This window comes from Mus musculus, chromosome 11, assembly GCF_000001635.26.
Source record: "Mus musculus strain C57BL/6J chromosome 11, GRCm38.p6 C57BL/6J".
Classification (NCBI taxonomy): Eukaryota; Metazoa; Chordata; class Mammalia; order Rodentia; family Muridae; genus Mus; species Mus musculus.
Window position 1 is genome coordinate 101,875,185 of NC_000077.6, and position 22,711 is coordinate 101,897,895.

At 50.9% G+C, this 22,711-nt stretch overlaps 1 protein-coding gene across 1 annotated transcript; it reads right to left on the reverse strand.

Annotated features, from left to right (window-relative positions):
- Positions 1–2,325: 2,325 nt before the first annotated feature.
- On the reverse strand, positions 2,326–19,170 carry Meox1 (mesenchyme homeobox 1). The gene is made up of 3 exons (NM_010791.3): positions 18,359–19,170; positions 4,077–4,252; positions 2,326–3,545 (listed from the first exon to the last, which is right to left on the reverse strand). Exons 1-3 carry the CDS (start codon positions 18,819–18,821, stop codon positions 3,423–3,425), a joined length of 762 nt encoding a protein of 253 aa, NP_034921.1. The 5' UTR covers positions 18,822–19,170; the 3' UTR covers positions 2,326–3,422.
- Positions 19,171–22,711: the final 3,541 nt, after the last annotated feature.

Sequence of the window (22,711 nt, forward strand, 5' to 3'; positions counted from 1 at the left end):
AGAGATCCAAGCCATGCACCAGGGCTTATCTTGATCGTCAACTTGCTGGGATCTGGAATTGTCTGGAGAATAAGGGGTATGTGTGTAAGTGAGTTTCCAAAGACTGAGGTGAGGTGACCCACCTTGAGAGTGGCAGCACCCTTCAATGGGTAGACCAGATATAAAGAGGCGGGGGGGGGGGCGGGCGTGTTGCCTGAATGAGTGTGTCTATTGCTGCTGCTGCTGCTACTGCCGCCTCCATTCTCCATTGATCTCAGTTAAGACCTCCTCCTCCTCCTGCTCCTGCTCCTCCTCCTCCTCTTCCTCCTCCTCTTCCTCCTCCTCCTCCTCTTCCTCTTCCTCCTCCAAGGCAGGGTTTCTCTGTGTAGCCCTGGCTGCCCTGGAACTCATTCTGCAGACCAGGCTGGCCTCAAATTCAGAGATCCCCCTGCCTCTGCCTCCCAAATTCTGGGATCAAAGGGATGTGCCACCACCACCTGGCATCAGTTTAATCACATGGACTGAATGAGCCTTGTGTGCCTGCAGTGCAAGACTTGGACTCTTATGGATTGGGTAGCTATGGGGTTCTCAGCCTCTCTGGTACACAGAGGCCATAGCTAGACCACTCAGACCCTGTCATGTTACTTAATCTAGTAAGTCCGATTCTCTCTCTCTCTCTCTCTCTCTCTCTCTCTCTCTCTCTCTCTCTTTCTCCTCCTCCTCCTCCTCTTTCACTCCAAGGCGGGGTCTCAAGTAGCCCAGCTGGTCTCAAACTCTAGATGTAGCTAAGGCTAGCCTTGAACTCCTGCTCCTCCTGCTTCAGCCTCCCCATTGCTGAGATTACAGGTAAATGCTACCATACCCATCTAGTTTTTCCAACCTGAAGAGCAGCTGCCCTGCACCGAGCAATCAGATGCTGGGAAGGGAGCGTGCAAAAGAAACCAGCGAACACTTGTGTGAGGTGCTTCCTTTCACCCCTGGGCTCAATAGACTTACTCACTGTGGGAGTCTTTTGAGGAATTACAACTCGCACACTGAAGGGTTCCCCCCCCACACTTCTATTTTTGTTGCCTTATGTCAGGCATTGTGCTCCAATTGAAAAGTAGTTGGGCCACCTTTACACAATTAAAAAAATAATTATGTTTGTTTAATCAAACAAAATTAGTGTGTGTGTGTGTGTGTGTGTGTGTGTGTGTGTGCGCACCATGGTGTACATACAGAGATCAGAGGACAACTTAAAGGAGTCAGCTGTCCCTTTCCAACATGTGGGTCTCGGGGACCAAATTCAGGTTGTCAGGCTTGGTGGCAAGGGCTTCTACTCAGTCACTGAGCCATATTGCCAGTCTTATTTCGATACAGTTTTTAATTCTTCTGTTTGTATGTGCAGGTAGGTTCATGTGCACATGTGTGGATACACATGCATATTTTATATGTATGGGTGTTTTGCCTGTAAGTACATATGTGCACCATACGTGTGCACAGAACTCAAGGAGGCCAGAGGAGCAGAGAAGGTTGTCAGATCCCCTGGAACTGGAGTTACAGACCACTGTGAGTCACCATGTGTGTGCTGGGAATTGAACCAGGGTCCTCTGAAGGAGCAGTCAGTGGCGTTTGTTTGTTTGTCTGTTTTAAGATTTATTTATTTTATTTCTATGAGTACACTATAGCTGTTTTCAGATACACCAAAAGAGGGCATTAGATCCCATTACAGATGGTTGTGAGCCACCATTTGGTGGCTGAGAACTGAACTCAGGACCTCTGGAAGAGCAGTCAGTGCTCTTAACTGATGGGCCATCTCTCCAGCTTCTGAGTAGTCAGTGTTCTGTGCGTGCGTGTGTGTGTGTGTGTGTGTGTGTGTGTGTGTGTGTGTGTGTGTGTGTGCGCGCGTACACACTTTTGCAACAAAGTCTCTCACTAACCAGAAACTCACTAAGTATGCTAGCACTTCATCCACTGAGCTTCTTGCCTCAGTCCCAAGTTTTAAGTGTGTGTGTGGGAGACACAGAGAGAGAGGGGGGGGGAGAAGGAGAGAGAGGGAGAGAGAAAATCTGTATGCACATTTGGGTGCTATGCCCATAGAACCACAAGAGGATGTCAGATCCCCCTGATGTTGGAGTTACAGGCAGTTGTGCGCTGATGTCCCTGCTGAGAACATCCTAGCCACTGAGCCATCTCTCCAGCCCCATACCCATCTCCTGAAGAACCTGTGAGAGGGCGCTTTGGTCTAGGTGACTTCCCTCCTTTCTCTCTTTCCTTCTAGACATTGTCTGGATAATCATTAGACGAGCGTCAGCATTACACATGAGAGCCATGACTCTGAAATCTATAAGGAAAAAGGCTGGAAACTGCATTTTTTTGTTGATTTATTTCTCTGAGAGTTTTCTTACAAAGTGAATTGACCTTGCACAATTAGCTTGATGTAATCTTAGGAAAAAAAAACATATGAAATATGCTGTAGGGGAAAACTGATACATGCTCTAACTTGCCATCTCATTTGACAATCATTTTCCACAGCTTCTGTCTTGATGGGGTGGGGAAGGGAACTGGGGTTATTTTTAAACACTCACAATCAGATCTCCATGCAAGAAATTCAAATACTTGCTGACCCTCCTTCTGCAACATCAGCAGGATCTGGGAGATCCACCATCTAATACTGAGGCACACAGGGGTCTCTTCCAAGGAGACTGTTGCCTGAGGCTGTTTTCCCACCAGTCCTCACAGGAGCATCCTCAGAAGTTGGGTCTGAGATCTGAGCTGCGCATGTGTGTGAACCTGGGAGGTCTTCCCACAAAGCTTTTTCCGGAACACGCAGGATAGGTCCAAATGCATCCCATGGAGGAAGATGGGTTGTTTTCCTGTCCTTATCTGCAGTCAGAGTCCTTGGAGAACACAAGACGCTGCAGCCTGAGAACGTTCTACTTCCAAGGTCCACGTATCTCAGTCCTCATCCATCAGCTCTTGTGCTATCCTCTCCGTCCTTAGACACAGGAGCCACTTCCTAACCTTCAACTCAACGGTGTGAACATCTGGAGAGAGGTTTGCTTTTACAAGTCACCAGCTGGTACCAAGGAATGGATTCTGCATAGGCCAGATGGGGCCAGACCCAGAGGAGACCCTGATGTAAGAGGGGGATGCTAGGTGTGGGTAGTAGCCAAGAGACCCAGAAAAGAGGGCCCCAGGCTCTGTTTCTATAGTTTCCCAGTCCTTTGGAGTTCAAGAGAGAGTGGGAAGTTGAAGGCCTGGGGAAGGGGCTGCTGAGATGTAAGGACGCTGAGCTAAGCCTTCTGGGAAATTCAAGGCTCCCACATACTGGGCAACTTCACACCTTAGAGTGTGTGCAGGCTGCCCTGGGTGGGTCCAGAGATGTGAGAGGGTGGGACCGGGTGGTGGGAACTGGAGAGGGGGTTCCTTCAGTCTTTCTTGGTTTTGGTCTTTGGAGCATCTCACTCTGAACTTGGAGAAGCTGCAGAGTCCCCATCCTCTCGGTCCTGCTCCTGTGGGGACACAGGCTGACCCCCCTTCACACGTTTCCACTTCATCCTCCGGTTCTGGAACCAGACTTTGACCTGAAAGAGGAAGCAAAAGGATCAGGTCTCTCCAGGGTTAGGGTCACCCCCTCGCCACGTTGCTCAAGATCTGGAACCCTCACTTGTTGATACCCCATAAGGATCCAGGGACCACACAGGTCCGCACTAAGGCCTGCCTACTCTCTGGATGTGGGCAGAGGTGGAAAGTCTCTGACAATTACTCTGGGCTTCCCCCACCCCCCTTACATGCCCTGTCTCCTTGACAACAGGGCTTGCACAATTCCCATGTAAACAATTGCCTTGGTGACTCTGAGGCAAATGCTGATTCAAGTTTGAGGGAAATCAGACCACACATGTCCCAGTTCTTGTTCACATGAGAAGTACCCCGGGGGACCGTTGGAAAACTGGGCTCCCTCCCAGATCAATTACAGATTCTCCATCGGTGGAATTCTGATAACTCTCCATGGGGTGGTCTTCGGTACCGCTGTGGCTGGGTAAAGGGGGGGGGGGCAGGCAGGGGTGACTGGGAAGGGAGGCGAGAAGACAGCAGCGCAAGCACCCAGGCCCCACCTGCCGCTCAGAAAGGTCCAGGTTGACTGCAATCTCATATCTCCGGAGCCGGGTCAGGTAGTTGTGGTGGGCAAACTCTGCCTCCAGCTCCCGTAGCTGCTCCTTGGTGAAGGCTGTCCTCTCCTTCCGGGCTTTGCTGCTGCCTTCTGGCTTCCCTCCTCCGTTCTCCTGGTTGTCTGTGAAAAGAAGACCCCCACATGGGGGAGACATAGTGAGCTCATGACATGAGAGGGCTCATTCTCATCCATCCATTAGTTTGTAAACAGTTGGGCAGCATTTCCTCGTCTGTCTCGCTTTTAAATTACACTGAGAAGCCCTGGCATCCCTCATTCCTTCCAGCATCTTGTCCCTAAGATGGTCCCAGTCTCAAGTGTACTCTGCTCACTTCCGTTCCCCTCGTTAGATTTTCACTTCCTGAGGCAGGCAAAGCACTGCTTGGCTGTTTAACGTCTGTAGTCCCAGCCTGACTCTGGGAAGGCCTCAGTAGCCTGCAGCTCAGGGGTCTCCACACTTCAAGACAAACAAAGTTCCTAGGAAGGGAGGTGTGGCTGAGGATACCCTCCAGCCTTGCCAGGGTATTTTGGGTATTTTGGTATTCTGGCCCTGGGCCCCATGCCTGGTCTGGGGAAGGCATTTAGCACTGTGAGACCAGGAAAGAGGGTGTGCTCCCAGCGTGAGCTTCGACTGAAAACTTGTGTGAAGTAGATAGAAATCACTGCTGAGTCACAAACTCACTGGAGTAGGATGGGAAAATCAACACTTGTGTGTGTGCATGTGTGTGTGTGTGCTCACCTGTGTGCGTGTGTATGTGTGTGCACATTATTTGTGTGTATGTGCATATATGTGTATGTGCACATATGTGTGTGTGTGCATGTGTGGCAGCCAGATGTCAGCATTGGCTGTCTTTCTGTGTCACCCTCTAACTTAGGTCTTAAATAATGTATGTATGTATGTATGTATGTATGTATGTATGTATGTATGTTTGTATGTATGTATGTTTGTATGTTTGTATGTATGTAGTGGGGAGGACAGCTTCTGAGAGTTGGTTCTCTCCATTTGCTGTAAGGTTCCAGAGACTGAACTCAGTGTGTTAGGTTCTTCAGTAAGAGTCTTTGCCCACTGAGCCATTTCAATGGTTTCTCTACCTTAGTTTTTGAGACTAGGTCCTTCACTGAACCCGGAGCTGGCCGGTTTGGCTAGACGGGTTGACCAGTATGCCCAGGGACCCTCCTGTCTCTACTTGCTCATTCCTCAGATTCCAGGCATTTACCACCATGTCCAGAATTGTGTTTTTAAACATGTGTTCCGGGGCTTGGGCTCAGGTCCTCATGCTTGCACAACTGGCTCTTTATCAACAGAAGCAACACAGCCCCAGCCCCGCAACAACCTGTTTAGACAAGCCCTCCTGATGATCATTCTGGATCATTCTGGTCAAGTTTATACAGCACTGCTTTAAGACCGGGTCACTGGACTGTTCCCTGGACCCCAGCTGCATCACCACGTCAGGGAAGCTGGTCACTCACACTGAAGTCGGCCCCAGGAGGCCAAATCTGGAGAACCTTCCGGAAGCCTGAGGACTGGGCTTCTGTTAGACACAGGGGCTCAGTCCTAACCCACGACAGGGCCAGCAAACAGTGTCTGCACCGGCATTTACTTCTTCCTCGCCACAGCACTCCAACCAAGTGGTTTCAGCATTGACCACATTTTATAGACCCGAACTCCAAACACACAGTTCACCTAGCTGCTAAGTGGTGGAGGCAGGACTCAGACCCAGGCAGTTTAATCCACACTGTCTTTGAAGAGTTCACGAACTGTGAAGTCTGGTGTTGATAGAAGGGGCTGCGTCTTGGATGAAGAGCAGGCCGCTGTGCCTCTCTCCCTTAGCAGCAGTTAGCGGTGGAGTAGAGCAGTAGTCACAGGCAGGAGACTAACATACTTGTATAATTCACAAAGTTGGATAGCCAACTGTCACAGGAACCTTTCCTGCCTTGGGGGGGGCGGGCGGGCATAATGTGGCACTTTCTCTTTTATGACTCTTGTTAATCTTGGAGACCTTGGGTGGGGGAATGTGCGTTCTGTGAGCTGCCTGCACCTTTGTTTACTTTCGTTCCCTCATGAGAATTGGCCCACACAGCTGACTGAGGCTGTTGGTCCTCAGAGGCCTGGAGTCTAAACCACCTACATCCAGGGTGGGTGGAAGAATGCAGACTGGGATGAGTTCGGCAAGGGAAACCGCCCACACCCTTAGCTGTGAAGCCAACTTGTGGAGATGTCTGGGGACCCCATTTTAACCCCGAGATCCAGTTTGTAACTCTGGTGCTGACTGCTTCCCTTGTACTTCAGTTTCTTTAGCTGTCATCTGGCCGCCAGGGAAGGAAAGAAGGGCTCAGGAAGGTGGTTGGAAGGCACAGGGAGTGGGGCGGGTGAGGGTGCTTGCGGCTCAACTCCCAATAGGGTCCGGAGGTGGACGCCCCACCCCCTCGCAGGCCAGAAGGAAGGAACCAGCCACTGGCTCTTTGCTCCGTGGACGCTGGCTCTTGGCTGGAGAAGGCGGGCCCAGACCTTGCCGGGATGCCTGAGCGGGGGCTGGATGGGAAGGACATGCAGTCTCCGGGTGGGTCCCCCAGGAGTCCTCCCGCCTTGGTGGCTGCCAGCGCTGCTAACCCTGCTGGCAGCGGGCCTGGGAGGGTCGGTCACGCAGCGGATGCGAAGGCCTCCCCGGAGCACATCCCAGCCGATGAGGCCAGGAAGCCCAGTGACCGCTGAGAGTCAGGGTATCCACGAACTCCAGTCCCAGGGGGCCCACGGTACTTCCCAGCCCCTCCTTGTCACAGCTGCGGGGAGTGGGATATGGAGGGGAATTACACTGCGGATTCAATCCCAACTCTCCTATTTTCCAAGAAATTGGAGAAATTGGAGAAAATAAACCACCTCTTTCCAAAGTTAATTTTTTTTTTTTTTAAGATAGAATTTCCTGCCTTTTGGGCTGGCCTCAGGCTTGATAGGTAGTGGAAGATAGCCCTGAACTATTCATCTCCCTGCGTCCACTTTCCAAGTGGTCTGGATCTTCAGTCCATGCACCGCCCAGCCTGGCTTTCCAAGGCTCATCTCAAAGCACAGCACCAGAGCCACGGTCTCCATGATTTCGGGAAGACCTGGATAAGCTAATGTGTGTGGGAGTACTCTTAAAACCTAAAATACAGGGCAGATATCAAGATATTAATTGTTTCAATATTTCCATTCCATGAAATGCCATTGAAAAAACCCGAGATGGCGTTAATAACAGCTGGCCTTTTTCTCTTTTGTTCTTTCTTAAAGACAGGGTCCATTTATACTGCCCCCAGTTACCTTAGAATGATGGTCTGCTTGCTTCGACCCCCTCCTGGCTTTGATCACACATTCCGCCACGCCCTAGCTAACAGCTGGCAGGCTCTCTGTAGTCAGATGTCTCCACTTCCCCAGTCCTCATTGAAACCCCACTGCCACTGGCTACCCTGATTATCCCTGTTTCTTGGTTGTGTTGGATTAGCCTGGATCTTCTGGTTAATGCGCTCCCTTGGGTTGTGACCGCTTTTCAGTACCTGGCAGATAGGTAGTATTTGTCAAACTTCTTCTGGGGGGTGCCTAGGACCTTACCCAGCAGTGTTTAAGTAGGAGAAGAGAGAGATTTGAATCCAGACCCACCTGACGAAAGCCAAGGGTCTCAACTTAGACGTCAGACTCTCCACCTTCAGACTGGGTGCCCTGTCTGAGGGCCTGGAACTAGAACACAATCTGTCTCCATCTCTAGGGTGGGATGCAGGTCACCACCTCGGGGTTTCCATCCACATCCTCCTTCCTCTTCTCCCAGGCCTACCTCTGTGTGCACAGCTGCCCCACCCTATTCTACAGAGCAACTCCCAATGCCCCTGAGTGTAATCTTCCCTAGAAGGAAGAGCTGGGAGAGAGGGAGGGACAGGGGATCCCTTTGCAGGGGTCTGTGGACGGATCACTTGGGTACTGCCACAGAGACAGGCCTCTCCTGCACCCCACTGTTCTGATTTGAGTCCTGACATCTCAGTACCGCATCCACCCTACCATGAGGACCCTTATGTCCACCATCAGCTTCCCAGAGTGAGATAAACTCTTGTACCAAATGATGAGATGGCGGGAAGTATGTGAAGGAGCCAGGAAATGGAGGTGGGAGTTTGTCTCACAACAGTATGAAAAAGCCTGTAACATTTTATCAAGACTTGTGAGGACTCCGCTCTTCTTGGCTCTTCCAGCCTGAGGTGTACAATTTACAAGCCTCGCACTGACAGTTCATGTGCACAGTGCTGCCACCCAAGGGACTCAAGCACCCGGACAATAGAGTTCACCTTTAAATTTTTAAAAAAATGTTATATATGTGGGGTTTCTTTTTCCATGCATGTAGGTTTATGCACCATTTGTGTGCCCTGGGGCCCACAGAGGCCAGAATTGGGCAAGGGATTGTCTGGAACTGGAGTTACAGAATGGTGTGGGCTAGGAAACAAAACCAGGTTCTCTGGAGGAGCAGCCAGCACGTTTAACCTGATTCATCTCTTCAGCTCCATCACAGTTCATCTTGGTTGAGAACCTGCCCTGCCCTCTCTGCATCTTGGACTCCTGTGCGTGGAGTAATAGGGTTGGATGGGATTCCCATTCTCGTGAGGAACTGATGTCAGGGTTCTCTCCGGAGCCATGAACCCAGCACCCTCTTTGGCTTCCCCTAATCCTTTTGCTTTTCCTCACCAGGCCTGGAGGACCCCAGAGGCTCTTTCCCTTGTTCAGCCCTCTCCCTCTCCCAAGTCACTCACTGTTTTATTACAAAGCTCCCTCTCATTTTCCACAGCCTCCAGCTGAAAGACCAGAAATACACCAGGGAGTTTCTCTCCTGCATGCAGAGCTTCTATCTTTGGCTCAAGGGAGAGGAGAGGGGCAAGGGAGGGGAGAGGAGAGGGAGAAGGGAGGGAAGGGGAGGAGAAGGAAGGGGAGAGGAGGGGAGAGGGAGGGGGATAAGGGAAGAGAGGGAAGGGGGAGAATGGATGAGGGAGAAGGGAAAGGAGGGGAGAGGGAAGGGAGGGAAGAGGAGAGGGACAAGGGAAAGGAGAGGAGAGGACGGGGAGAAGGGGAAGGGGAGGAGAAGAAGGGAGGGGAGAGAGGGGAGAGGAGAGGGAGGGGAGAGGAGAGGGAGAAGGGAGGGGAGAGGAGAGGAGGGGAGGGAGAGAAGGAAGAGGAGAGAAGGGGGAGGGAGGGGGAGAAGGGAAGGAAGGGAAAGAGAAGATGAGATGGGGAGAAGGGATGGGGGAGAAGGGAGAGGAGGGAGGAAGAGGGAGGGAGGGGGAAGTATATTGGCAGTGACATCTGAAAACCCACTGGACAGACTGGGTTCAGCACCTGCAAGGCCCTGGCCTTAGGGAGGAGTTTTCCTGACCTCAGGTGAGTCTTCCTGCAGCTCCCCAAGTCCTGCCACTTTCCTCATTTGCAAAGCAAGAACAGCTATGGCTACCATGAGCCTAAGGCTGCTCAGAGGGCAAAAAAACTGACATTGATGACTGTTAACCTGTTGGATTAACGGCTTGGCACAGTGGAGCCTGTCTGAAAGACCAGCCTGTTGGATGTGATGCCTGAAAGATGATTCCACAGACTTAGAGAAGGTGATCAGAGGGTACCACATACCCAGATCTGTGTGCAGAGGATGCATGCATGCATGCCCACCTACTCACTCACTCTCCTTTCCTTCCTTCCCTCCCTCCCTCCCTCCCTCCCTCCCTCCCTCCCTCCCTCTCTCCCTTCCTCAACAGGGGATGGACTGTCTCTGAATTCACTATGTATTTCAAACATTTACACTGAATCTTCTGCCTCAGCTTGCCATGAACAGGGATTACAGGCATAAGATAAGGATGTCTTTGAAGCGCCTCTTTCCCATCTCCACTTCTTGTTGCTAGGTCACCAGGCATGGTCACTATCAGCTGCTATTGCTTCAGCCTTCCATCGGAATAACTGTGATAGAGTAACCCTCCATTGTGTAGGACTGTGGAGGGAGGAGTCACTGCTGGCTTCCTCTGTGGTTAGTGAGGAGCTACCCACCCCCTGTCCTGCCCTCAGATCAAGCAGGACCACAAGGGGGACACTCTTGGCCCAGAGAAATGCAAACAGGATGTTTATGTGTGGTTGTCGTTCCCACCAAGAGCTTTTACATCAGCCCAGGGAAAATCACTTCAGAAGTAGCTGCCAGACTTGGCGGGGGTTTCCTAAAGTTAGCAGACAGCCTTATCAGGGCTACTGAGAGGGTCAGACAGACTGGGCGGCGGAACATGCCTCTTTGGAGTGCTATACCTCTGCTCCCCGACTCTACTCCACCATTTTCCTCACTTTCTGACAGACCAGGCAGAACACATGTTCTATGTTCAAATAGCATTTTGCAGCAGATAAGTTAGTGGAAGAGCGGAGCCCAGGACTCAGGTGTCCTCAATATAAAGATATATAGATATTGGCTTTTCTGCTATATCCTCTTATTGGTAGTACAATGGTTAGAACCCAGGGCTCACATGTTCTAGGCGAGTGCTTTCCCAGTGAGTCACACTCCAGCCTGTTTAGTTATTCTGGAAGGCAGGAAAGGCACACACGACCCCACTGAAGGGATAAAGAGATTAAGGCCCAGAGTAAGACTAAGACAGAACCATCTGTCACACCCCTCCCAGGGAATGTTGAGCGTAGACGCTGTACTCTAGGTGCTCTGGGGACAATATGTGCGCTAGGGTCTAGCTCTGTCTCACTGGGAGTCCCCAGGGAGGAGAGAGGAAGGGTCTATTTGGGGTAAAACCTTGGCAAACCCTCTGAAGGAGGAGTCTGTGGTTTCCTGAGCTGACTTGAAGCAGATACTATGTTACACTCCTCAGCTCTGATGTTTTCATGAAGAAGGAGAGTGGGAAGTCCCCTGCGGTAGGGCAGAATCTGACAGAGGCAGGGAGAAGCTAGCTGGTGTTCACATCCGAGACCTTCCTGGCTTCCTGGGCTCAGCTTAACTCTTTCACCAGGTGCTACACCATCCCAATGTCCAGACCCCATCATGGTTCTGCAGGTGCGTGAAGAGACAGGAAGCCCAGTAGTGGGGGAACGGGAATTTACAGCAGGGACAGGGTAGCTGGTCCTTCTGGAATGGGAATGGCTGGTGCCAGGGTAGTCTTCACCAAGAGTCCCTGCTGGGGTGGAGTAGTGAGTGTGGGCAGTCGTGTTGGAGAGAGGAGGACCAGGTCAGGAGAGGCTGTGGGGATTCTAGAAGAGCCCAAAGAGGTACAGTGAGCTGCTGAAGGGAGGAGTGTGCTAGCAACAGAGGTGGAGCATCAGTGCGTGCGCGCGCGCGCATGCGTGTATATGTCCACCCCACCCACGTGTGTGTTTCTAGAGAGCAGACCCAGGTGAGCATTTTTACCGCTGAGCTACATCCCCAGCTCAGGGAACAGCAGCCTCTGAGATAACTGGGAAGGCACAGGCTGCGCTGGGCTTTGTGTTTTTACATTTCAGACGTCATCATTCACTGTCACCAAAGGAAGTGTGGGGGCTTCAGGACCAAGGGCCACTGCCTACACAGTTCCTCTACACTGAGAACAAAGAGGACAGGAAAATACTGTGAAACAGTCAAGGACTGGATGTGTCCAGGCCAGAGGCACAGAGATGGATAAGAAGGGCCAGTGTGTGGGCAAAGAAGAAACCTAGGGTAAGGGGCTACCTACCTCTGGGCTTGCAAGGACTAAGATCTGCTTCTAAATTGGGCATGCCTGTCTGCACCCAGGTGTCCCTGATTTATTCAAGCCAGAATGACAACTCCTGAGCCCTACCCTGCCAAGACAGCAGGCAGCCCCAAGGTAGCCCCTTGGCTGGCCTGCTGGAATTTCTCCAGGCTCTTTAGGCCTTCTTGTCTGAACACTCAGCAGAAACCCACTCATTCTAGAGCTTTGTGGGTATGACGGCCAGGCGTCTGAGCAGGTGCAAGATTTGCACTCAAGCCTCTGAGTTGAGACAGGGTTGAGGCCAGAGGGCCTCTCTGGACCCCAGTCTGCGTATCTGAGGAGGAACAGTGGCAGCAACCGTAACTAAGAGGCAAGGGACACCCAGAGGGACCCTGGCAACATAGAGAGCTGCTTCTTCCTCCCACACTGGCCACTTAGGGCCCCAAGGCTTCTTTCTTGCTGGAGGTTCTGGGTTTGAGATGGAAGAAGATACCGTGTGCTCAATAGTGTTAGAAGCATCCACACTATGCAGAGCACTGTAGCAAATTCAACATAGTAGCCCCCATCAAAACCCAACATTTCAGACCTTAAACGGATCGTAACGAATCTTAAATCCTTATGAAAATGGAACATCAAAGGACTCCAAATAGCCAAGCTAATCTTCAGAAGGAAACAAAACTGGGAGCCTTGGGCCTTCCAATTTCAAAACATTGTAAAGCTATGGTAACCAACTGAAATAAAGACAGACAAGTGGGTCAGGGAGGCCAGATGTTAATCGTCAATAGGTGGCCAAGGCTACACAATGGGAAATGGACAACTCTGCAACAAATAGTGCTGGGGAGGCTACACACACACACACACACACACACACACACACACGGTGCTGAGTCCTTACCTATGATACCGAATCCTTTCCTCACACCAAATAGAAATGAACTATATAGGTTAAGACCTAAATGCAACTCCTAGAAATATAATTGTCCCACAGGGCAACTCTCTACGCCTTTGGATTTGGCCATGTCTTCTTTGGTATAACCCCCAGAATATAGACAACAAAAGCAAAAACAAACAGGGGAGAGAGACGCACAGTGGGTAAAGACACTTTCACCCCCTGGACCCACATGGTCAAGGAGTGAGCTAACTCCAGCGAGTTATCCTCCAGCTTTGCTTCTGTGACACCCCTGTGCCCCAGCCCCAACCCACACACAGGGAGGGAGGTTTCCAAACAAACAAAACCAGAAAATAAAACGGACTGGCTAAGATGTGAAGGAACCGGAACCCTCATGATACACTATGAGGGGAACTGCAGAATGGAACTCCTGCTAAAACAAACAGTATGGAGGGTCCTCAGAAAATTAAACCTAGGGACCGGAGAGATGGCTCAGCTGTTAAGAGTACTTGCTGTGCAATCAGGGGGACTGAAGTGTGGATTCCAGCCTCAGGATAATAAGCCAAGCATCATGCAAACACCTGGAACTCTAGGTCTGAGGGAACTGACACCCTCTTCTGGCTGTTTTACATATAGATACAGGTACACACACACACACACACACACACACACACACACATCTTTTAACTAAATATAGAATAGTTAGTAGTTACAGCTGTAGGTAAACATCTGAAATTTAAAAAGTGGGAACAAGCTCAAAGAGATGTGTGTTCACCCATTTCCTGAAGGAGGTATTCACACCTGCCTGGAGAGGGAAGCAGCAGCCTAGTGTCCATCAACAGATGGACAGATAAGGAAATGCAGTGCAAGCACACAACGGAATACATTTCAGCCTTAAAAGGAAGAAATCCCCATCGTGCGCTACAATATCATCGAGACTTTGAGGACTGACTGGTTCGGGAAGTATGGACCTGACACCAGTCCTGGCCTCAGAGTGGAATAAGCCAGTAACAAGACAACAGCTCTGAGTCTGTGTATGAGAGAGATACCTATAACACCCAAACTCTTACGGAGAGGCAGGCAGCTGCCAGGGGTTTGGGGACCGGTTCCAAAGAGAAGCTCTGTTTTTGCAAGATGAAACAGTTCTGGAAATCTGTTCTCGACAGTCAGTCTGTGGTTGGCTGCTATAAAAGGTCGTTTCAGAACTGTAAAGGTGCCAGATTTTATGCTCTGTGTTTTGGACCACAAGAAGAAGAAAGATTTCTCAAAAGATCAACCACGTTAAGACATCTTAGTCAAGCCTCTATGACATTGCAAGCTACAGCCAGAAAATCAGCTCAGGTCCTAAAACCATACTACAGTCTGAAGCTACCCTGTTTGTTTTGACACAGCTTTCCCTAGCTCAGGCTGGTCTCAGCTTTGCCACCCTCCTCTCTGCTGGGATTTGAGGTGTGCAAAGTCGAAGCTTCCTGACAGTAGCTGTCATGAAATGATGCTGTGTACAATTATAGCTATAGGTTTTAAACAGGGAGAAAATATGATCAGGAACTTGGTTTTTGACCTGGATATTAAAATATGTAGATTATGGGCAAGGGAACCAGGGCAACATGGCAAAGTCAGGGAGGAAAGAAGGCACAATGTGTGGGGATGCCAGTACTAGGTGTGGCTCTGTAGGAAGGGGACAGATAAGGAGGAGGGTAGAGGAGAGAGAGGGGAGGGGGGAGATAGGAATAATGAAGGTTTGGGTAGTTGTGCAGGGCAATGGCGATCAGACCTCAGTGGGGAGAATTCGAGCCAGGAGAGACACAGGGCCAGACGTTGAAGGAGGCTGAAAGATGCAGGGGCTGACAAAGGCTCTGCTTGGTCCTTTGAGGATGGGGGCGCCGGGACGCAGGGCACCCAGTGCTACTCCCAGGCAGCGAGACAGCTTCCCGGTAGCCAAGCTGGTCACACGCAACCTCCCCTTGAACCCCCCGCCAGGCAGTCACCGACAAATCCCCCATTCCCATAAATTAAAGATGATTACAGTAGTAGCCTGACAGCTTAGGGGAAAACAGCAGTGGGTTCGCAGCTGTCCCTGCCAGTAGGGGTCTTCAACACCCCTGGCCAGGGCTGGGGGTAGGCAAAATAAGATTGCACCGCGGGTCTCCCGAGACCTCTCAGGGTGGGGGAGGGGCGCGCGGCTTTTATGATCCTTTACTGCAGAGAATCAGCTTCAGCTTCCAAGGAGAGCAAGGTGGAAAGCTGGGGACTGGGGGGACTGGCAATGGCGAGGGGTGCAGAGTCCATGGCTGGAGCCTCCCAGGCCAGCCTCTTCCCCTACCTCCCATCTCTACAGCTCCGATTGAAGCGCTAATTGATCACAACTGGGGTTTAGGACCAAGAGATTGTAAGAAGTTCACATGTCCCACCCAAGAACTTCTGAGACACTATATCTGGAATATTCAAGTCTACTGTCCCCACCAATACAGGAATATTAGCTTTTTAAATTTATTTATTTATTTATTTATTTATTTATTTATTTATTTATTGGCAGGGTCTCATGTATTCCAGTTTGGCCTGGAATATTATCAAGCAAAAAAAAAAAAAAATCTTGAATTTCTGATTCTCCTGCTTCCACTTCCTAGGTGTTGGGATTCCAGGCATTTAGTACACCATCTTATTTATGAAGTTTTGAGAACCAAACTCTGAAGATTTCAGTTAGGCTCTCTGCCCTCTGAGCTCCATCCCACCCTTTCCACAACTCCCCCCACCCTATGTTCTAAAGCAGTGGTTCTTGGCTTTCCTAATGCTTCAATCCTTTAACATGGTTCCTCACGTTGTGGTGAACCCCTAGCCACCAAATTATTTTCATTGCTACTTCATAACTGTAACTTTGCTACTGTTATGAATTGTAATGTAAATATCTGCTACCAAAGTTTTATTATGCATTTGATGCAATGAGAAATGTCCAGCTTATTGTACTTAACCTTCCGGAATGCCCTAGGTGTGTAAGTGACATTGTTACATCCGCATTTTTCAGCTGGAGAACTAGAGGCTGCAAGAATGTAACAACGTCCTCAGAGTTGCTGTGACCTTGTCCCTCCATCTACCGGACAATGAAGTACAGTGGTCCAGGCTAGCCCACCTTCCTGGGCTGTCTCATGGGGACTTGGATGAGGCACCCAGATCCCAGCAATCAAGATAACGTTCAAGGACTTTGGGAATAGAGACAAAAGCATTAAGAAGTTCAAGGATAGCCTTGGCTACATGTTTAACCGGGGCTACTTGGGACTCTGCCTCAAACAAAACAAAAAATAAAAAACCAGATAAGAATAAAAATTAAATATATGGGGATGCAGCTCACTGGGCGTGTACCAGGCCCTAGATTGGGCTCCCAGGATCCCTCATGGGAACAGCATCACAGAAAGCAGGATCTGGGGGTGACAATGACAAAAGATCCCCCGGGGGTAGTGAGGCATTTTCTGTAGGCTTTGTCGCTTAAGATTTCCAGATTCTGCAGCCAGTTGTGAGCCTCCCTGGTGAGGTTCTTAGGAAGCTGGCCCTCCCGCCTCCTCCTTCCTCCACAGTTAAATTCCAAACAACAGCAGACACACGATTGCACCTGGGCCATAAAGATCTCCCCACTGACCGGGCCGCATGGGATGCAGGGAAAGTGAGTTCACCGGCCCCACTCCTGCTGTCTGTTTCCACTGCTGAACTGGAGGAGCCCTAAGTGAGAGGACCCAGGGCTCCCCCACCCCCATGCGTGGGAGTCTTTTCAGGTCAGAGGCTGACTTTCTGGTGAGCCACGTGCATGCTCACGTCCCCAAAGCGATGCTTTTGGCTTCCTGCCAAAAGGGAAGATTGCCCATTTGGGTTTTGCGGAGACTTGGAATAGTGAAAGATTTTGCCCGAAGCCAGCAATCTCCCAGATCTGGTTCTCATGCCCTCGGCCCTCCAGCAAGTCTACTGGAAAGAGACTAGATGCTGCAAGATGCCGACGTCGACAGAGCTGGAGGATACGACGACAGAGCTGGAGGATCGAGAGTGGCAGCTACTGCCAAGGAGAGAGCTGTGGCCTAGTGGGAGGGGCCAGCACCTGCTCTACCCATCCAAATGGCCCAGTTGATTCTCCAGCTGAGTTACTCTGAATGGTTGGTCCCACCTGTTGAGGTTTAAACCTCTTCTCTTTAACCTCGAGGATACACTGTTTGACATCACCACCCATTGTCAGTATATCCAGAGGGACTGTCAAACCTGGGCATCAAAAACTATATGACGATGGTGCAGGAAGGTGTGGGATTTGGAGTTAGAAAAGCTCAGCTTGACCTGGACTTCAAGATGTTCCTGCCTCCATCTCCTGAGTATGGGGATTGCAGACTGGTGCCACGGTGCCCTGTTCTTTTTCACACGTACAGAATGGAGATGCCAACAAACCTGCAGTCCCAGTTTGCAAACTTGTGGGACTCAAAAAACCCTGCTGTCTGCAGCTCCCACCATTTGGAACTTCTCTTCTTCATCCTCTTACTCTCCTCCTCCTCCCAACTCAAACCACAGCCTGAAGGTCTCTCCTAACTCTCAGCCTGAGCTCTCTGGAGACAAGATCTCTTTTCTAGGAACTAGTGCCCAGGTAAAAGGCAGACACTCCGACACTACACTAGGTCAAGGCTTAGGAAGAGAAGCCTAGCAAGTTCTCCTCTGTCAATTAGTGCCCCATCCCTCAGACCCTCTTCTGATTAGTCCCAGAAAGGTCCTTCTTAAGTCAGTGGACATTCCCTATCAGGCGCACAACAGGGTCAGGGAGAGGGCGGGGTGGGCGGGGGGCAGTGCCTTTTCTGGGCAAGGTGGGAGCAGTAGAGGCAGGGGGCCAGACAAAAGGTGATGAGCTGGTGGGTGGGCCTTATGGGAAGATGAGGAGAAGCCCAGAGAGGAGAGACAGGCTTTGTAATCTTTTCTCTAGCCTCAGTAGCCATCTTTACCTAGTGCTGGCCTTGCACTTGCCTCTGCCTCTCTGCCTCTCTGCCTCTCTGCCTCTCTGCCTCTCTCAAGACTGCTGTGGTCCCTAAAGAGGACTCTCCTAGCAGCACGGGCTTCCCTGAGGCCCCACTCGACCTTGTCAAGCTAAGCTGTCCCCTAAGTCTGAGCACCACTTTTTCGTGGCGATTACCTCTGGGCAGTTTGCCCCAGACCCTACTCTACCTCTCCCCCATTGACCTCCCCCTTCCCCTCCCATCCCTGCCATAGCCCTGCTCCTCTGTCTCTGGGCTTCTGATATAGGGTCCTGGCTCAAGGTGGATACCCAGAGTCCCAGACCCAGCCCTAACCCCCAAGCCTCTGTCCCAGCTGAATAACAAGCTCCAGATATGGCTCTGGGACCATTTGGAGCCTGAGGCAGCCTAGCTTTGGGAAGAGACCTCACCAGTGTGAACCCATCCCATGTATCCTCCAAATCTTTCCTGACTCTGTATGTCACACTTCTCACACACATTCCTTGCATAGACCCAGGAACGCTGGAAGAAAACAAAACAAAACAAAACACACCACCCTCAATATAGGTCCCTTCTCCCGCATTTGAGTAAGTAAGACAACACTTTTTGAAGTTTACAGTAAGGGCCCCTAGGTTCAGAGAGGGCTAACAACTTGTACAGTAAGGAACAGTATCTTCCTCCATCACCTACCTGACCTCTCTTTTTTCCTTCTGGATGATTTCTTCTCCGTCTCATTGGCGATCGTCCCAAGTACCATGCAATCCTCCCCCAATCCTGCTGTGCCATCCACCAGGCCGGGGCTGCCGGCTCCCATCTCCCTGGCGCTCCCAGCTGGGCCTAGGTTGAGCCTCTGCCCGGCTTCTGAGATAGGGAAGTGCCAGTCAGGGGTCTGTGGGAAGGCAGGATGCTGCTCGTTGAAGATTCGCTCAGTCCGGGGCAGGCTGTGTGGGGTGGCTGCCAGGCAGGAAGCAGAGAAGTCGGGGTATGCTGCTGTCGCTGGGAAGTCTGATTTTTGGTGGAAGGAAAACGGGGTTGGGGGATAATGGGACAGCCCTGAGGCGCTGCTATCTTCTGAGTGGGGGTTTCGAAGGCAGCCCCAGACAGGGGCTGGGGGCTGGGGGTTCCTCACACAGCTGTTGGCCACTGGATCCATCTGCTGTCCACTGCCTGCCCCAGTCCTTTCAAAGGTATTGCGCTTTTTCTAGTCAGAGTTTTGTAATTTAAAATTAAAAAAAAAATTAAACAGTAGAGGAAAATGTTGAATGGAAACTTTACCCCAGGAACCAAAACAAAAATTTTGCCTCAAATTCCACAAACACGTGGCCAGGAACACACATGTGCGTGTCCACACCTGTCTAGGCTTCACGTCTGCCTTCCTGCCCCCGACACACGCTGACTATCGGGCACGGAGTTGTTTCCTACCATGCTGAACATTTTGACTGTCCTACCTTGGACCCACCCATACTGACAAGCCCTTCCCGGGGACCCTGAGTGAATGAGTGCCTGCAGAGGGCTGGACCCGATGCTGAGACAGACTTTTAAATCCTGCGGTGGGGAGAGAGTGACAAATTTTTGGAGTGAAATGTGAGAGAGGAGAGGGAGGGGTCAACCCACCGACACAAAGTCCCCTCCAACCAAAACCCGAGCAGGCAACATTATCATCAGAAACCTTATACCCACATCTAATGGCATTTGCAGACGCAGACTTTTAAAGAAACATTGTCTGTTTTATTTTTTTTAAGGAGAGAGAGAGCGCGCGCGTAAATGTGCTCTCGCACACACACACACACACACACACACACACACACACACACACGAGATTTTTTTTGAGCACCTCCTGGTAACACAATAAAGTTATTTTTATTGCCTTGTTAACAAAATTCCCCAAGTCTTGGATTTAGAAAAGCCTTCAGTCGAATCCAGAATCCACCAAAAGCCAAATTCTGGGGGGAAAGTCAGTGCACAAGACAAACCTGGTGATTGCCTTGATTTAAAGACTCTCTACCTCTCCCTGGGGGAACAGAAAAGGGAGGGAGAATTAAAAGTAACCTCTCCCCCCCCCTCTCTCTCTCTCTGTGTGTGTGTGTGTGTGTGTGTGTGTGTGTGTGTGTGTGTCTGTTTGTCTGTCTGTCTGTGTCTCATCTTGGCAGCCCAGTAGTGTGGTCTGGGGTATAAAGAAAGAAATGCTCCAGAAAAAGAAAAAGGTTCTCTTTGTCTAAATGGCCGTTCTCACCTTCTCAGTGAGACCACAGAGCATCTGAGTGCGAAGACTCCACCTTTAACCCCCAACTTCCATGCCAGTTAGCCACACTCTTCTCAAGAGAGCCTCTGGGCAATTTGTCTCTGCAACCAAGGCTCTTAAAGTCCTTGAAGTTTCCAGGGGTCCCTCCCACCTGTTGCCCGTCTCCACCCTCAGCTTCCCACACACCTGCTTCCTTCTCTCAATCCCTGGAGGCATTTTAGGAACCCTGGACATGGAGGCAGGAACCCAGGGTCCTCCATCCCCTGAGAGTTTGTCCCTAAAGGAGTTCCCATGTGTCTTTCCAGCTTGTGTATGTGCTGTGTTGGGTGACACCAGCCCAGGTGGCACTTCACATGGCTTGTTGACGGTCCAGTGGTTCTCAACCTTCCTAATGCTGTGACCCTTTCATATGGTTCCTCATGTGTGGTGACCCCCAGACATAAAATTACTTTCATTTCTACTTCATAACTGTAATTTTGCTAGTTATGAATCACAACTCAGATACCTGTGTTTTTTAAAATGGTTTTCAGCAACCCCTGTGAAAGGGTGGGTATACTTCAAAGGAGTCCGAGACCCACAAATTAAGAAACTCTGGTCTACGCTATACCTATACCTGGCTAGTGTCTCAGCCTCTGGAGGGTTAACATTGTTTCTTAGAGATTTCCTCCACCAGTTTGGAGCATCAGAGGCAAGGCCCTGTGAACTCTGCTGGCTGGACCCAGACACCAGGGGTCCAGAGAGGAGCAACAGGTACTAGGTGAATTTAAGCCCCAAGTTTGCCTGGGACAGCACACCTCACCTCTCCGGGCTAATCACCTGATTCAGTCCCACCCCCACCCACTGCCAGGTCTTCAGCAGCAAACGCTGTTCTAACTCTCTGGACATCTCTCGGAGCTTGAAGCACAGAGAAATTGAGAAACTTATACCAGCCCACATTAGAGGGAAAGGTTTCAGACCTAGGCAGCCTACACTGACTGTACCAGCCTACCTGCCTGGGAATTTTACTTTATTAAATTTATTTATTTGTAACTAGTGTGTATTTTTGTGTGTGCATATGTGCACATGCATAGCTATTTGCAGGTAGATGTCTTCTTTGATTGCTTTCTGCCTTTTATTTTTGAGACAGGGTCTCACTGTGTAGCCCTGGCTGTCCTAGAACTTGCTCTGTAGACCAGGCTGGCCTCGAACTCATAGAGATCCACCTGCCTCTGCCTCTCTAGTGCTGAGATTAAATGTGTGTACCACCATGCCCCACCCTCCACATTTTGAGGGGGAGGACAGGGGAGGAAGGTCTCCCACTGAACCTGGAGCTTTCTGTTTATTGGGCTAAACTGACGGTCAGCAATTCCTTAAGACCGACCTGGGTGCCCTGGAACTTTGAATAAAACTGTTTTTCTGAAAGGCAGAGTGGGCAGAGGTGGGACGAGGCTCCCATGACTACTTCTTATTAACCTGATGATGCTAAATGGAGACGGTACGGGAGAGAAAGCACTCACAGAAATGTCCACAAGACCAGCCTTGCGAGGCTCTGCATGAAGTGAGATGGAAGGAGCCCACAGGAGGGGTGGGCTGAAGGGAAGATGGGGCTGTCAGCTCCTTAGGAAACCCTTGGGGCCTGACCTGGCAAACTGTAACCAGATCCCTGTTGGGCTGTCCTCCTCACATCTGGCTCAGGGTCCCCATTGCAGGGAGGCCCCCTTGGCCCTTTGCCCTGGGAAGGGGTGGGCACCGGGTCACGGTGGGGTGGGTGGGGAGGTCAGAAAGGGCATGAGGCGGGGGCACAGCGGGGTGCTATGTGCTGGGAACATAGGCCTGGCACCCCGGTGCCCCAGCAGCTGCTGGCGTCTGTCAGCCCCCCCTAGGGGCACCACAAGGCCGCCACCTCTACATCTTCCTGACAGGTCCCTCTTCTGAGGCCAGGAAAAAACAACAGCCCCCTCCCACAGCAACCCATTTGTCAGCTGAAGGCCGGCCCTGCACCTTTAACCTTCTCAAAGTCAGCAGTTCCCTGTCAAGGCCCTGTGGGGCCAAGAGACAAAGATGGATGGAGGTGGCTGTTTGTAGAGGAAAGCTCTTGGCTGCAGCCAAGGGGAGTGGTCCGGAAGGGAGGGGCTCCTGGCTTCTGGTGGGGCTGGAGGTCGCCCAGGGAGGAAAAGGAAAGACACAAGTTCCAGGGGCCCTGGAGGGCCTCCAGCTGGGCCACACCTGAGCCATCCTACAGAATGCTGGGAATTTCCTCCAGTGCTCATGACAAACAGGCCTTCCTCGACCAGACAGGCCTGTTTCTGTGCTGGCCACCCCAGCCACCTGTGTGTGGAGATGCTGAAGGTCCAGGGAGGGGCTGGAGGTGGGAGGTCGCCATTTGGGGAATCTATTCTGGCTGTCCTTGGGCTCTGTGATCTCTGGAAAAAAATCATAGCTTTTCTCTGGTTTTCTCAGTGGTGAAATGAAACTGATACAGCTTCCTAGGGCTGTATGTGTGAGCGGAGACCTGAATGAAGCGAGAGGAGGCTGATGGAGAAGTCCAAGGCATAAGGAAAGCATAGGGCTTCTCTTTCCTTAACTACATGGAACCCCATCTGACCAAAAGATGCCCATCTTAGCCCCAAATTATCATCATCACCATCACCACCACCACCACCATTCCCTCTGTGTGTGTGTGGGGGGGGGGGGTGGGTAATGTGTGGATGAATGTGTGTGCATGTGGACGCCAACCTCTGGTGTCATTTCTCAGGATACCAGCTTGCCTTTTGAGCCAGGTCTCTCACTGACCTTCAGAAGCTCACAAGCTCAGCTAAGCT